Source organism: Lutra lutra, chromosome 4 (assembly GCF_902655055.1).
Source record: "Lutra lutra chromosome 4, mLutLut1.2, whole genome shotgun sequence".
NCBI lineage: Eukaryota > Metazoa > Chordata > Mammalia > Carnivora > Mustelidae > Lutra > Lutra lutra.
Genome location: NC_062281.1, coordinates 183599801 through 183616979, shown reverse-complemented (window position 1 = coordinate 183616979; position 17179 = coordinate 183599801). Strand labels below are relative to the sequence as shown.

Here is a 17179-nt window from a genome sequence, read left to right as displayed (position 1 = left end):
GTCACTTCCGAGACCCTCCTTCAGCTCCACCTTCTCGCTCCTCTGCTCCTGCCACCTGGGGCTCCCCACTCTTTGTTCTGACCTTGTCAAATCTTAAAGTCAGCTGTAAGGTGGAGGTCTTTTATTACTTTCTCTCCGCTTGAGCACGGGGTAGTTAAGAGAAGATTCTGGAACCACGCCGGTGTTTGCATCCTGGGCCCATCACTTTGTAGCTGTGTGACCTTGGGCATGTCATTTCCCTCTCTGCGCTACAGTTTCTTCTTTTGTAAAATGGAAATAGTAATGGCATCTGCGTACTAGGGTCACGGGGGGGGGCGGTTAAATGAATGAGCATAAAGCGCTTGGCTCAGGGCCTGCCCATAGTGGGCCTTCCATAGTATCAGCTGTGATGAGAATTACTCCGCGGCCAGACAAGATCTGGTGCACAGAGTGGGTGCTTGGTTCTTGCTGATGGATGAACCAGTCAGTTCTGATACTGGTAACAGATTGTACGAGTCTCAGCGATGCTGATAGAAAACCCAGTGTATGCAATTCCACCATATCAAAACACCAATATCTCAAACTTTTCTGATTCACCAGGGAGGTAGGGTTTGCAATTCAGTAATAAAGACCAGGTCACAAAGCAGAGTCAAGTTTGCGGTAAGACAGCTGTACCAGGTGGCAGGTACCTCCTTCGGGTCCGTGGCCTGGAGTCAATGTTATCTTTGGATTCAGAGTCCAGAGGGCGAACCCCATGATTCGGGGCACCTGGGCACCTGTGCAGAGCTCACAGTGACATTCACTTTGCCTGAAATGGAATTTTGAAACTTACTTTGAAAGGAAACCCTGGGCTACTTATTTAACCTCCTGAGCCTGACTTCCTCCCCTGTCCACGGGGGTAAAACTACCTCCCTTCGCAGTTGGCCTGAGGATTATACACCAAACAGCAATTCACAATCTACATGTAAGACATAGGAAGGCAAGTAGAATACCTTACAAAGTTTACCAACTACAAATAAACTGGCCCCACATGACATGGACAGATGTTGGGTCCTAGAGCAGTGGTTCTCGGCCAGGGACATTTTTGCTCCCCAGATGACATTTATGGAGACATTGTTGGCAGTCACAGCTCAGTAAGCGGTACTGGTAGCTGATGAGTACAGGTCAGGATACCACTAGACATCTTACAACACACAGATAGCCCCACCACACCGAAAGATCCAAGTCCAAATGCCAAGAGTGATGAGCTCAAGGAACCTGGTTTAGAGTTACCGGCTTAGATTCCGTTTAACCTTCAGCGAGTAAGAGAATTACTTTCTTGGTTGTGTGGGAAAAGAGTTTGGTGGTTGTTACTGGATGAGACCATGGTTATCACCCATAAAAGTCCACCTAGCTGCCAAGATGGCACTGTCTGGTGACTGAGATCCCAACAGTGTTGGTAAAGTTCAACCTTCCAGGAAGTTCTGAGAAATCCAGCCTTTCGTATTGATTTCCTGGGCTGATTCCATGACTAATCACCTTATCTCACACTCACAGAGAAACCTAGCTGCCTGGAAGGCCTCCTCCTACCCTATCAGTCTCTGTAGAAGATGGTTTAACTAACCCTCAAGTACCTAACCCTTCTAGTACCTGAACTCATTCTCTAAAAAACAGGCATCCGTCTATCTTTCCATCCATTGATCCATTCTTCCATCCATCCATCCATCCATCCATCCATCCTTCTTTCTATCCATCCATCCATCCATCTATCCTTCCTCCTTCAACCCATCTATTCACCCACCCATCCATCCATCCATCCCTCTATCTATCTATCCATCCATTCTCCCATCTATCCATCCAATAATTACTAAATGCCCACCATGTGCCTATCGTGTGGTAGATGTTGGGGTGCAATGGTGAATAGGCCAGACCAGGGCCCTGCCCTCATGGAGTTTATGGGGGAAGCACCTGAACAAATGGGCCAACTATAACACTGACCTTCTCCTTATAACCATGCTCTTAGAACCAAAGTCAGGGGGGTGCCTGGGTGGCTCAGTGGGTTAAAGCCTCTGCCTTCGGCTCAGGTCATGGGATCGAGCCCTGCATCGGGCTCTCTGCTCAGCAGGGAGCCTGCTTCCTTCTCTCTCTGCCTACTTGTGATCTCTCTCTGTCAAATAAATAAATAAAATTAAAAAAAAAAAAAAGAACCAAAGTCAGGTTTTTTTTTTTTTAAAGGAGTATCTCTCTGTGCCCTTATTTGCATATGATGCTGCAGTTCAGAGAGGTTAAATGACTTGATCAAGGTCACACAACGATAGAGTCTCAGAGATAGGATGAGTATCCAGGTTTCCTGACTCCCAGGGCTTTGTCACTTTACCTCTAACCATCAACCCCTGTGAGCAGCACTCACAGCCGGAAACGGCGGCTCTGTCTGGGGTACTCTGCATGGTATACCTCATTTAATCCTCACCACTGCCCTCTAAGGTAAAGATTACTGTTATTCCCTTTTGATATGTGAGGAACTGAGACACAGAACCATTCATAACTTGCCAAAGTGGAGCTTGAATTTTAATACTCAAACAGGCTAACTCCCCAAATGCCCCCACTTCTTGGTCCCTGGCTCTTCATGAATATGGATAAAGAGTTGGACATGACAATGACTGGCCAGCCAGGCCCACTTCCGGGCCTCATTTTCCCATCTACGCGCTGAGAGGGTGGGCTAGATGGTTTGAGGATCCACCCACCCCTGACTTCTGTAGACCTTCGGAGCCCTAGTCCCTGCCCCTTTGGGGTCCCCATGTGCTGTGTGCTGTCAGAGCTGCAGAGACCTGGGGAGGCTATCAGATAATAATAGTTTCGATGCTGCTCAGAGAATGCCCCTGAGAGGGCACAAAGTACCAGGTGGTGACGTGAGACACACCATTTTAAACCCACTCCAGTTGTTCTGTGAGACCCAGGCCAAGGTCACCCACAGCAGAGTGGGCTAGGTTGTGTCCTAGTTCCTCAAGGGGGCTCAGGAGGATTTGTGGTTTGCGGGTTGGGGGCAGGAAGAAAGGTAAGATGAATATGGGTCTCTAGGTAAGGAAAGGGAGAAACTGAGGCAGAGGCAGGAGCACTGGGACACCTGCTCCTCCTACCCGGCGATAAGGCAATGGGGCAAAGTGCTGGCCCCAGAGGCCAGAGACCCAGTTCTAACTCCCAGTCTGCTTCTAGTGTTGTGTGTCTCGGGGGAAAGCCCCTTCCCCTCTCTGGGCCTTCATCTCTCCACCTGGAAAATTGATAGGCTCATCCAGGATGCCCTTGAGACCACGCACTCAGGCCTATAGCCTCAACTCAGGCCTATAGCCCCTCGGGGGGCTCAGTGGGCTTCATGCCTGTGCGGCCCTCAGCCACGGGCCAGGCCCACAGCGAGCGCTTGGTAGCAGATGGCGTCGTTATTATAGGCATTATAACACGAGCGTGTCTGTGCTCTCTACTGGCGTCTCAGACCTCTGTATGGACTCAACTCCTGACTCTACGAGGGTCCAGGAGCATCAGACATGATGATTCCTCCCTTACTTCTGGTTAAAAAATGAAAAAAAGTGATACAATTGGGCCACGTTCTCAGACCATCTCTGCCACGTCCTGGGGCAAGCCTCATCAGCCAACGGGAGTATTACTAAATGCCGTGCCTGCCTGAGCGCAGAGGCTCAGCGAGTCATCCTTGCGGTCCCATGCAGCTGTGAGACGGGCAGTGAAGATTGTTTGTTTGGCTAGAGCAGGGCCAGAAATACACAGAGGGCTTGGAGCCCGAAGCCGCACTTCTCCGACTAGCAAGGAGCTGCCTGGGATCTGGTCAGGGAGCAGAGTCTGAATCAGGAGATGTGGGTGGGGCCCGGGAGTCCGGATTTCTAACAAACTCCCAGACGCCGGTGCTGCTGGTCCACGGACCATACTGTGAAGAGCAAGGACTTAAGGTTCTTTCTTTTTAAAAAATAAAAAAGAAAATGCATTAGCCTCATAAGAAGGAGCCTCAAGGTTCAGCGTTCTGTGCGCCCTCCCGCCCTCGTGGACATTGACCGCGCTGAGCACAGCTGTACAAAGCAGGCATGTGTGAGGGGACAGGTCCCATGACCTCTTGTGTGGGGCTGGAGGAGGTCCCAGCGCCCTTCTCTCAGGGTCCCTGAACCACCACTTTGCATGAAAGGGGCACTCAAGACCAACCAGAGTTCCCCAGCTGGGTCCTAACACCCTGGCACCCTGGAAGTCAATAGACTTCCAGAGCTGAGACATCACTCCCGCTTCCTCTCCCGCGTTCCCTCCATCTGGTCTGTCAGGGATCCTGCCATCTCTTCTGACAGAATGACCCCTGTGTCAGCCTTTCACTCCCAGGATCTCTGCTGCCCTCGTGGAGGCCATGTTTCCTCACACCGGACGGATGGGGACGCCTCCTAGAGTCTGCTCAGGTCAAGTGCATCCTGCTCCCTTCCCAGGCTCAGCTGCCCAAGGCCACCACGATGGCCCAAAGCCCTGCCTGCTTTGCTGCCCGTGTTTCTGCACCTGCTTTTCCTGTTCTCATAATCCCGTTCCTCCTCCTCCTCCCGCCCCTCCACTCCCCCACGAGCTGGGGTTCCAGCGGGGCGGGGGTTGGGGTGGATGATGTGACTTTCCCTACGTAATCTTTCATAAAGGTGTAAATTACTTCCCACGTGATGGTTTGCAGGCTGCTGGGAGTTCACTTGCAGTTCGGTGCTTCTCCTTCCTGCTCGCCGTCAGAATAAACATTGGGGGTCTTTGTGCCCAAATCTCTCATTAGCGCAGGGAACAGAAGAAGCCACACACACAATGATGGGGGGCCCGGGCAGAGAGGAGGTGGGAGAAATGGATGCGGAGCGACAGGGTCCAGGGAGCCCTGCAGTGGTCTGGTATGGGACACCCTGGGCGCTGCAGTGGGTTGCATGTTGACCCCCAAAACGATATAGCCACGTCCTAGAACCTGGGAAGGCAATCTTATTTGGAAAAAGGGTCTTTGCCAGTATAATTAAAGAGCTCTGGTTGAGGCTGCCCTGTCCAAGGTCCTTGCAGGAGGCACAGAGAGGAGAGGAAAGGGAGGAGCAGGCCCAGGGCTGATGAAGGCAGAGAAGGGACAGACATGGCTATAGGCCGGGGTAATGCCTGGAGGTAGCAGCTAGAGGTAGCTACAAGAGGCAAAACACATTCTCCCCTACAGCCTTCAGAGGGAGCAAGACCCTGCTGACACCTTGCTTTCTGGATCTGAGCCTCCTGAGCTGTGACGGAATACATTTCTGCAGCTTCAAGCTTCCCCAAGTTCGGTAATTTGTCCTGACAGCCCTAGGAGAGAACGTGGGTTGAATCCCACACTGCCACTTACTGCGCAGCCTCGGGCAAATCACTTAACCTCTCTGAGCCAACTTCTTCATTCACAAAATGGGGCAGTAAGATCTGTCTCCTTAGTTCATTCACCAGGTATCTACTGAGTATGTGCTAGGTTCCAGGTGCTGGGTTAGGGACTAGAAACACGTGGTGAAGGAAGCCAGATGTGGCCCTGCCCTCCTGGAGCTCCAGTCTAGAGGAGAAGCCTTGGCCACATGGTGCTGAGAGGAACATTGCAGATGGGAGCCCAGGGGCCTCCCCAGGGAAGTGCTCCCTGAGCAGAGAGAGGAGGGCAAGAGGAGCAGAACACTCTCTGGGCAGGGGAAGGGCACTCGCTAAGTCCATGGTGCCAGAAGCACAGGCCCTTGGGGAGGGAGGCTGGTGAGGAGAGCAGGAAGGGGTGTGCTGAGAGATGAGGCGGGGCTGCCCCCCCCCAGGAAGACCAGTGAGGACACCCCTGCTGTCATCCAGGAGAGGGTCATGGTGGCTCAGACCGGAGTGGTGGGCAACTTAGCAGGTAAAACCATGGGGCCTTGTGAGGAGAGATGAAGTAATGGCCCTCCATTACTCCCCCTCATTGGTGCTAAGCCCCCATGGTGTTTGGCACCAATGAGGGGCTCACTGGCTCCCCAGCTACACAACGTTTCCTTTCCTTCCCTGCACCAAAAAGGCCACGGGGGACAGGCCCACAGGTGGCAACACCACCTGTGGCTTTGCTGGCCAAGAATGAAGAGGAGCACCCCAAACTTACTGAACTTTACGAAAACATATAGAACTGAGAAAATCAACTCACCATCCTTGAGTGAGAAGCTCAGAAGGTCCTGGGGAAAAAAAATAACAGGAATTAGCAATATGTTGGCGGGTCTTTAGCCTGCTCCTAGCTGAGCCATTTGTCAGCTGCACGACCCCAAACATGTCACTTAACCTCTCTGTGGCTCCGTTTCCTTACTTATAACGAGGGGAGGACCATACTACCTACTTTATAAAGTTGCTTGGAGAATTAAATGAGTTAGTATTTATCAGGTACATAATAAACACTATGTAAGTATTAAATTAAATCAATGGTAAATATTCAATAATAATTTACTGTTAGCTATGATCATCATTCTGTGATATTATGATGAAATATTTTATCTTTCTTATTTATTTATTTATTCATTTCAAAAGATTTTTATTTATTTATTTTGACAGACAGAGATCACAAGTAGGCAGAGAGGCAGGCAGAGAGAGAAGGAGGGGAAGCAGGCTCCCCCCTGAGCAGAGAGCCCGATGCGGGGCTCGACCCCAGGACCCTGGGATCATGATCTGAGCCGAAGGCAGAGGCTTTAACCCACTGAGCCACCCACGCGCTCCTATCTTTCTTATTTAAAAAGTTTATTTATTTGAGAGAGAGAGAAAGACGGAGAGCATGAGTGGGAGAGGGGTTGGAGGAGCAAAGGGGGAGGGAGAGGGACAAGCAGACACCACACTGAACGCAGAGCATGATGCGGGGCCAGATCTCAGGATCCCAAGATCATGACCTGAGCCAAAACCAAAAGTTGGACACTCAACCAACTGAGCCACCCAGGTGCCCCAAAATATTTTATCTTTCAACTATACCACCCCAGCAGAAGTGATTTTCAGACTGACTTTGGAAGGAAATACTTAGTTCTCCTTTCCCCAGTGGTGGGTGTACCTGAACGATCACCAGTGGGTCATCCTTCAAGATGGGGTCCTTCAATAAAATCGGAGCAAACACATCTGTGCCTTCACCTCCCAGGCCGTTGGCGAAAGCAGCCATGGTTGGCAAGACGGCTTCGGGCAACTCCAGCCACTTCACGAGGCCCGCCACGAACTCTGTGCAGAAGGAGCTGAAAGACAGACATGGCTTGGATCCCCCAAGGCTTCCAGAACAGGCCTCACAAGCCCACTGGGAAGTTTAGGTCACACATGGTCACACGGGTACAAATCCGCATACGAAATCCACGGTGACTGTGGTCCATGGAAGAAGACGGGGGCGTCCAACACCTGAGAGATGGGGAGCTAGTGGTGCAAGGCGCCACATCTGGAAAGCAGCTCACCGCAGGGTGGGGACAGGCACGGGACTCACACACCCTCATGCCATGTGACACGCCAGGATGGAGGCAGGGATGGAGGCCCGGTGAGTCCAGAGAGGCAGCGCCCTGACCCACCCAGGGAGGGGAGGGGCCGCTGCTGGAAAAGGCATCCTATGGAAGGTGATTTGCCCAGACGGAAATCAGAGAGGACACTCTCTTTTCCAGGGAAACAAGTGGGCCGCTGCCAAAGCGGCTAAGTGCACAGGAAGGGACTGTCCCCATCACAGTGTCCAAGGATGCTGTTCACTTCAGCAAACACAGGAGTCCCCAGACAGGGGATGGTCAGGTGCTCATGGGGAGATGGAACCCGGGAACTGAACCCGGGAACTGTGGGAAGCACGCGGGATTTGGGCAATGGGGGCGGAGACCACATCAGGCTTCAAAGCCGCCATTCTTGGCAGTGACCGTGGTAAACCCACGAGGTGGGGGGCTGGGGATGTACAGCATGGGGGTCAGTTAGGAGGTGATGACACCAGTCCAGAAAAAAGGCTGAGGCCTAGAGGCCAAGTCTATTGCAAACCATCGTCCCAGCCTGCCTTGACCGTGCTGTCCTGGCGCTCTCTGCACTGGCTTCTGCACCCGGGTGGAATCAGGGCCCCCCAGAAACAACCTGAGCTCCCTGGCAGTGCAGATAACCTCGGGAGGCCCCCGTGGACCCAAGTCAGCCCACCCACTCCCTCCCTAGAGCCTCCAGTGCCGAGGCCCAGGGGAGAGGTCACTGTGGGCCGCCTACCATCCTGCCTCACCAGTGTCATGGGTTCTGGTCCCCAGGAAGCAGCTCTGAAATGGAGATTATTAGGGGTCCCTGTGAGGGTGGGTAAGGAGGAAGCAGGACTGGGCAGGGGGTACAGTCGAGTTGCAATGTAGCCTCAAGAGGAGGCTCAGCCAGCCCTGCAGGGAGTTCTGTAGACAGGTGAGCCCAGTGGGCCCTTTACACCCCTCCTCGCTCAGGCAATCACCCAGCAAAGGCTGCCGGGGGAGGAGGGTGGAGGCGTGGGCAAGGTGTCTCTCTTCAGCTGAGGCAGCCCTCTCCACAGCAGCGGGAGGAGGCCACTGCCAAGGGGACATCTGAACAATGCAGCATGGTGCCAAGTAAACTGGCCTCCCCATGCCTCAGTTTCCCTATCTGCAAATGGGTTTAAGAGACCAACCTCATTAGGTTGTTTGAGGACTCAACGAGCTGGAAGAGCCTGGCGCATAGGAGATGCCCAAGGAATGTCAGCTGGCCTCACAACTTTTACTTCCTTTTTTTAAAAAATTAACATATAATGGATTATTTGCCCCAGGGGACGACTTTTATTTCTCTCTATATATAAAAGGTGACCAAGGGACGCAGTGGAGAAGGGGTTTCAGAGTCGGGCTCTGATGTCCAGGGCACGAGGGGAGTCCTGGCTCCCTCGGTGACTGGCTTCATGCCCGTACTTCTCTTCTCTTAGCCTGGTTTTCCTGTGCTATAAAATGTGGATGATAACAGGATATGCCTCGGAGATTGGACAGAAAGATTAAGTGACATCTTAATAGGGCCCGGCACCTGATAACCCTCAATAAATGTTGGCTACTGCTCTTACAATTATGGTCATTTGCACCATTGCAGTCTACCGGGATAATCCCGGGGCAGTTGCATGGGTGTGCATGGAGGCACGGAGTGACTGAGTGAGCTGAACATTACTTCCAGGTCAACGAAGCGTGGCCTGGCCCTGCGTCCAAGAAGGAGGTCTTGGATGTTGAGAATCATAAGAGAGGACGGGTCAAGAGCACAGACTCTGGTTCCAACCTCAGCACTGCCCCTAGCTGTGTGATCTTGGACAAATTACTCAACCTCTCTGTGCCTCAGTTTCTTTATCTATAAAATGATGGTGATAATGAAGGAACCCATTTCATCGGGTCTTTGGAAGTTAACATGTCTCCTTGGGCTTAGAACAAAATCTGGCCCGTATAAAGCACTATATATGTTTCTTACAATAAAGAAATGAAGGGCGCCTGGGTGGCTCAGTTGGTTAAGCATCTGCCTTTGGCTCAGGTCAAGATCTCAAGGTCCTGGGATTGAGCTCTGCATCAGGTTCCCTGCTCAGTGGGGAGTCTGCGTCTCCTTCTCCCTCTGCAGCTCCCCCTACTTGTGTGCACTCACTCCCACTCTCTCTCTCACTGTCAAATAAATAAATAAAATCTTAAAAAAATGAATTAATGAGTGCACACATAAAGTAGCAATACAGCAGTGGATTACAAAACAAACAGCGTTCCAGATCGGCAGGACTTTGAGAATGGCTTCTAATGTGTATGTCGGCTTGGCCAGAATGGGTCAGAATCAGCCGCAACAATGATACCAAATCACAACCACAGAGCAATGGTCTGTCAGCCCCTGGGCCGTGGAAGTGCTTTATTCACACTGTCTCCTTTACTTCTCACCACACCGTCCCCGGAGAGGGAGATGTTCTTCTTACCCTCAGCTTAGAGATAAGGAAATGCAGCCCCAGAGAGGTGAAGGGATAACTCTAGGGTTCAAACCCCTGTCTATCTTCACAACACCAGAGGCCTTACTTACCCACTGGGACACTGCCTCTCCCCAGTGATTAGGTGCCTGGGTGCTCACCCAGGAGCACCAAACATTCCCTTGCGTCCTGGCCCCCCCTTGCTGACGGAGCCCCTGGATGCAGAGGTTAAATCAAGGTTCTCACTGCTGGGAAGGGGCAAAACCTCACCCCAAATCCAGGGTTTCTCATCCTGAGTCCAAAGCTCCTCCGACTCACCAGGGGCTGGCAAACTACCCAAGTGGGCCGGAGCACGCCTGCAGCCTGCTTTTGTAAATAAAGTTTTATTGGAACACAGCCGCACGCATCCTCTGCGTACTGCCTCCTGCTGCGTTCAGGCTAGGACGGCAATGTCGAGTGAGGACCACAGAAGCCGCACGGCCTGCGAGCCGGAGATCCCAGGCCCTTCACAGAACACGTGTGCCGTCCCCTGCTCCACCCCATAATTTCTCCACGGTGAATAAACAGAGTTGATTCTAGGGAGTGGCATCTGTGACATTTACAACTCAGATACAAAATACATTAAGAAAAAGCTCGCTTTTATGTCCCGTGCAGACAGCACACGACCCCAGGGTGCCCTGTAAAGATTACTGAAACCGACGGTGTATCTGGGTCGTAACATGATTGAAATTACTTTCAAAATGTGTTTTGGGCCTAAAGAACATGGAGCTTATCGACAGAACTGGCCTCCCGAAAGGGACACTTTGAGGAAGGAAACATCCCAGGGCACATGCTTCTGGCCGGGCAGAAGCAGCTACGTTTACAGGGGTACCCGGACGTGTGTGTGTTTGTGGGGTGGGAGGTGCACAGGACAATAACTCGCTCCTCTAGGTGTCCTCCCAGGAGGTACCCAGCATAGGCCTGGCACACAGAGCAGGCTCGTGAACATCTGTTTATGGGAACCAAGTACACAGAGATCATCCCCCACCCGGTCCCCATGTACTGGCTTGTTGGGTACACCCAGCTGTAGGGGAGGCTCTGGGACTCACAGGTGGGCAAGGCAGCTCCTGCCCTCTGGGAGCCCCAACTGGAGGGGGGGGGGCCGGTGTGGGAAGAGCTGCAGGGCTGGGCTGCTGAACATATGGCTGGAGAAACACCCTGGTCTGGGGTTTGGGGAGGCCTGGGAAGGCTTCCTGGAGGTGACGCCCAAGGAGATGAATATGCTTGAGTATTCAGTCTGGCAGGAGACATGAAGATAAAAGACCAAAAAAAAAAAAAAAAGAAAACCAAACCCAAAAAACACCAAACAAACAAATACCCAGCTAAGACCTAAGGCATGGGGAAGTTTACTCACGGGGAACGTTTTGGGGGTAAGTCTTGAAAATGCCGCAGACCCCAAAACTTCCTGACATTTCCTGCCGGCATCTGTTGTTTCCTGTCTCAGTAATGGTATTTCTGTCCTTCCAGCTCCACCCACCACCTGGAGGTTTGGGGCCACAGCAAGCTCCTCTCTCTGCTCCATCCATAGCAACCGACCTGTCTCCTCGAGGAAAGTCTGTCTCACTTGTGCACCCCTCCATCTCCTGGTATCGTTCAATGTCCACCTTTTGTTCTATGACACCTGGATGAAACCCATCCAGACACTTAACCCCATCTGTCTAGTATAATGGCAGTCAGTTATTCAGGTGCCCTACCCAGACGGTGAGCCCCGAGAGGGCAGGAGCCAGGCCCCATTTTTCTCCTAGCCTTACACCTAGCATAGAGTAGGTGCTTAATAAATGCATGTTGTATGCGTGAATAAATATCTTTCCTCCCATCAGACTGTGTCCTGTTTGAGGGCAGTGATTCATCTCTTTCACGGGTACCTTCCATGTCCTCTAGATCACGCCTGGCACACAGGAGGTGCTCAGAAAATGCTTGGTGTGGGTAAATGAGTGAGTATTGAATGAGGTATGTCTTGTGCCCCAGATCGCGAACTTCTTAAAAGTAAGGACAATGACTTTCTCCTCTTTGCCAGTAACATCCGGTAGGGAGCCTGGCTGTCAATAATTGGTTCCCTGAGGTGCCTGGGTGACTCAGTCAGTGGGTTGAGTCTCTGCCTTGGGCTCAGGTCATGATCTCAGGGTCCTAGGATCGAGGCCCGCATTGGGCTCTTTGCTCAGTAGGGAGCATGTCCCCGACCCCTGCCTCTCTGCCTGCCTCTCTGCTGCTTGTGATCTCTCTCTCTGTCAAATAAATAAATACAATCTTAAAAAAAAAAAAATTGGTTCCCTAAGGAAGCTTGACATTCTCTCTGTGAGACAACAGCACTCACCTTTGCTCAGGTTCTGGAAAGAGCTGGGACAGGGAGATGCCACAGAGGGCGGCATAGGCAAAGCGGTTGGCCTCGGCCAGCTCGCGGCCCGTGGGCAGAGGTGACTCCCCCTCCACAGCCGGCTCGGCTACTGGAGGCAGCCTCTGGCTTGATCTGTCCCGTGTGGCCATTTCCAACCCTGCAGGAAAAAAAAAAATCTCAGTGAAAAATGCAACCGGGGGTAGGTAAAATTTACGTAAATGGGACACAATGACTACTGATCATGAAAGAAAAGGTTGATAACTTGAACCATTCAAGATAAGAACTGCTATTCATCATCTTCCAGAGACTGAAAACACATACCAGAGACTGGGGACAGATATTTTCAATGTGTATCAACAAAGAATTTGTATCCATAGTATATAAACAACCCCTATAAAGTCATGAAGAAAAAGAAATAAGGCAAATTTTAAAATAGGCAAAACACCCAAGTAGGCACTTCATAAAAGATACCCAATGACCAATGAACACATAAAGTTCAATGTTGTTAGTCATCAGAGAAATAAAGCAAAGCTCCAATGAGACACTGCTACCTATTTGTCAGAATGGCTAAAATGGAAAGTCTGACAATACTAAGTGTTGGTGAGGAAAGGGATAAGTAAGACTTCCACACACTGCTGGGGGGAGTATTTGTGGTACAACCTTTTGGAAAATGGTTGGACATTTTCCACCAAAGCTAAATGTATGTCTTTTCTACGCCCCAGAAATTCTACTCCTGAGAAACGAGGACTAATGTTCACCAGAGGGCACGTACATGAACGCTCATAGAAGCTCCATTCACAATAGTCCCAAACCAGAAGCAAGCTCCATGTTCGTCCGCAGTGGAATGGAAAAACTGCACCATATTCAGACCGCAGAATATCACAAAGCAATGAAAAAGGGTAAGTCTGGCTAACCGCAACAACATGAGTGAAGCTCACAGGCACAATGATAAGCAGACAAACTTATCTGTGGAATCGTGTTCGTATGAACGTGAAAAACAGGTCGAACCAATCTACAGTGAAAGAAGATAGAAGAGAGGTTGCCCATGGCAGGCAGTGAGTACTGGCTCGGACGGGGCACAGTGAGGCTTCGGGATGATGGAAATGTTCTGTATCTATATCACCCACTGTGATTACATGGGTGTAAATATACTTAAAAGTTCATCAAGCTGTAGGCTTACGATTTGTTTTCTCCATGTAGGTTACACTTTAGTGAGAGGAAGAAAGAAGAGAAGGAAGAGTGGGGGAGGTCTCCTTCTTCCACTCCCTTTATTCTTTCCTTCTGTCCCAGGGGCAGAAGGGGAAGCAGGGAAGGCAGGGGAGGGGACAGACCAAGCCAAGTCACACATCCAAGGGGCAGGAAGTGGTCCTGGGAGTGAGTAGCAGGAAGGGAACCTGCCTTGACCACAGGGCATTGTGAATATGAATGCGGGCTCAGGACCAGACAGACCTGGGCATGAATCCAAGCCCCTCTATTTGACAGATATGGAGCCTTGGGCAACTTGGCATTTCTTCACCTGACAATGGGGCTATGACAGTATCTGCCTACAGGAGCTGGGCTGGCAGTAACTGACATAGCTGTGGGGGTTAGTATTTGTCAAGACTTAGAACAAAGCCTGGCATCAGACTCATGCCACATAAATGTTTGTTAAAGAAATAAATGCATTAAAAAAAAACCAACAGGCATCCAGGTGGCTCAGTCGGTAAAGCACCGACTCTTGGTTTCAGCTCAGGTCATGATCTCAGGGTCGTGGGATCAAGCCCCGAGTTGGGCTCCATGCACGGCGGGGAGTCTGTTCGGGATTCTCTCTCTCTCTCTCTCTCTCTCCCTCTGCCCCCTCCTTACTCATGCTTGCTCATGTGCATGCACTCTCTCTCCCTCTCTCAGATAAATAATCTTTAAAAATATCAACAAACAAATCAATGACAAGCTCAACACGGTGCCTGGCAGGCGGCAGAGGTCCACGTGATGGCAAGAGCTAACGTTACGTGCCTGTCGCTGGGGGCCGGGCCCTGGGGCTGCCGTGTTAATGAACCCAGTCTCAGCTAACTCTATGAGCCAGGCACTACCATAATGTCCAGTCTGCAAACAGAGGAGAAGTAGCTGGGCCCGAGTCACACAGCCAGGAAATGGACGGTGGATGGGAGCTCCAAGCCAGAGCCCTCAGGCACCCCCTCTGCTGAAACGCTCACCATATGACCAAAAGATTTTGGGTCTAATATCCACTAGGCCCTGGCTTTTGTCCATAAATTCAATCTCATCCAGCTGAGCAATAAAAACTTTTGTCCTCAAAATACGGTTTCTACAGAGGACTTATTTAGAAGTCTATGCACAGTGAATATCTCCGAGTGAATATCTCCGGGTTAGCTTTTCCGAGTAACCCTGAAGTAGTTAAAGGCAACAAACCAACGCTGTATAGTACGGAACCATTTACGAAGCACTTCCCAACACAGTTAGTCCTCACAACTCTCATGTAAGGTCAAGTACGATGCGAGTCCTTACGATTCCCTCCTAGAGCTGAGAAATGAGCTCAGAGAGGCTAAGAGCCTTTCCCAAAGTTACACAGTAAGCAAGTGATGAAAGTCAAACCAGGTTTTTGGCTCTGAACCCTAGGCTCTTCCCTCTACATTTGCACAGGGATCCTCCATCCCTTGCTTCAGATGGAGAAATTGAGGCTCAGAGAGGTTAAGACCTTGGCCAATGTCACCCAGCAAGACTGGCCTCCAGTGGTTGCTTCTGGAGCTCAAGTTAGATACCTGTAGATTTTCCTGACTTGCAGGATCAGCCCAGACCATGGTGGTGGACAAAGGGGAGAGCAACAAGTCACAAATGAAGGACAGCAGCCAGGGCAGCACCCAGTCCTGATGTTGGCAGGCTTAGCGATTTCTACATTTAATCCAATGCACACGCCATTTGGAGGCTGGAGTGATTGTGCCCACCGCCCAGAGGAGCCTCAGATGGTGTTTTACTGGGCTGGTACTGGGAGAGCCCCATCGGTTCCTAGTTCAAGAATAAGCAGACTCTTAATCAGAGAAGCACGAGCTGGCCTGGCTCTATCCACAGGGTAGAGGGGATTTGTTCAGTGCACAGAAAGCTCAGATCAGGCCAAACTGATTCATTTGTTCAACAAAAAAGCTCTTGATGTCCTCTCATCCATTCTCTACACAGCAGCTGGAGTGGCCTTTTTGTCATAGACACTAGTCACATCACTTGCCTGCTTAAGAACCTCCAAAGGCTTCCTCTCACACCAGGACAAACGCTGATCCCCTAATGATGGCCTCTGCCCGCCCCAAACTCCGTCTCATGCCCTGAAACCCGGCTTGCTCACTATGCTATAGCCACACTGGTTGTCACTGCGCTTTCAAATACACAAGCTGGTCCGTCCTCTAGGCCTTTGTCCCTGCCGTTTCCTCTGCCTGGGACACTCCTCTTCTGACCTTCACATCATTCTGCCTCAGCCTAAATGTCACCTCCTCTGAGAAGCCCTCCCTCACCTCCCAGGCTATAAAGTACTTCTACTCCTCTATCCCAACACCTGCTCTATTTTCATAATACTTATTTTTATCTTAAATAATATATAGATAGATATAGATATAGATATATTTTATTTTATTTTTAAGATTTTATTTATTTATTTGACAGAGAGAAATCACAAGTAGGCAGAGAGGCAGGCAGAGAGAGAGGAGGGAGCAGGCTCCCTGCTGAGCAGAAAGCCCGATGTGGGGCTTGAACCCAGGACCTGGGATCATGACCTGAGCCGAAGGCAGCGGCTTAACCCACTGAGCCACCCAGGCGCCCCGATATAGATATATTTTAAAGACTTTATTTATTTGTCAGAGAGAGAGAGAGAGTGCATATGAGCACAAGTAGGGGGAGTGGCAGACAGAGAGAGAGGAAGGGAAGCAGGCTCCCTGCGGAGCAGGGAGCTGATGTGGGACTTGATCCCAGGACCCTGGGATCATGACCTGAGCCGAAGGCAGATGCTTAACCGACTGTGCCACCCAGGAGCCCCTTAAATAATATGTATTTAAAGTATTTGTTTACCTGTGTATACCAATAGAATGTAAGGCATATATTTTGAGGGCAGCCCCTCATTGTTTTGTTTCCTGCTACGCCCCTAGCTCTCTGAACAGGCCTTGGAATACCGCAGACATTCATTAAGTGTGTGCTGGATGCATGAAGAAGGGAAAATGATATGTGACGCCCTGGTCTGGGTCTTAGGGCAGAGCAGGTGACAGAATGACAAATTCTCTGCTTGCCTTCTGCGGGGAGACAGGGGGCACTGGGGGGTGGGGGGGGCTTGGTCAGTGAAGGTGTCCAACTCTTGATTTTGGCTCAGGTCAAGATCTCAGGGTCGAACTCCACTTTGGGCTACGTGCTTAGTGGAGTCTGCTGGAGGTTCCCTGTCTCTCCCCCTCTGCCCCTTCCCCCTGCTCACACTCTCTTTCTCTAAAATCAATAATTAAGCAAAATCTTAAAAAAAAAAGAATGCAGCTATACATGAAAATAATCTAAGTACCTTGCCCAAGATTGCATAGCTAGTCAGTGGTGGAACCAAGATTCACACTCAGGTCCAACTGCAGGATCCATGCCCTTGATGACTGGGTCAGGAAGCGATCATCTGGGAAGAACAACTAGGGGGCTATGGAGTGTTGGGGCATGAGGGGGTGATGATGGTAGGCGAATGAAAGGTGCTGTCCCAGCAGAGGCTTGCAGGAAGTGAGGACAGCCCTGCGGGCGGATGGCCCAGGGTATTCCGAAGAAGAAACCGCACTGTGGTAGGGACAGCAGTGGGGGGTAGAGATGGGGGTTGGGGGGAGAGCCCAGATGGAGGGACATGAACAGAGGCCTGCAGCCCAGAAATGGCTTCCAAGAGAAGGTGGCCCCGGACAGGGGTGGGATGGTAGGAAGCAGCACGTTCCGGGCACAGGGGACGGCATGTGTCAAGA

The 17179-nt window shown here is 51.0% G+C and overlaps 1 protein-coding gene across 2 annotated transcripts in view; it reads right to left on the bottom strand.

The window, feature by feature from the left end:
* TMCO4 (transmembrane and coiled-coil domains 4) overlaps nt 1–17179 on the bottom strand; it is an 86986-nt gene that overhangs the window by 59827 nt on the left and 9980 nt on the right. For both annotated transcript variants that reach the window (XM_047725692.1, XM_047725693.1), the window contains 3 exons: nt 12210–12387; nt 7007–7181; nt 6125–6152 (listed from right to left, as the gene is read on the bottom strand). In XM_047725692.1, the coding sequence (XP_047581648.1) occupies nt 6125–6152; nt 7007–7181; nt 12210–12379 (373 nt within the window). In that variant the 5' untranslated portion in view covers nt 12380–12387. The remainder of the gene's footprint in view (nt 1–6124; nt 6153–7006; nt 7182–12209; nt 12388–17179) is intronic.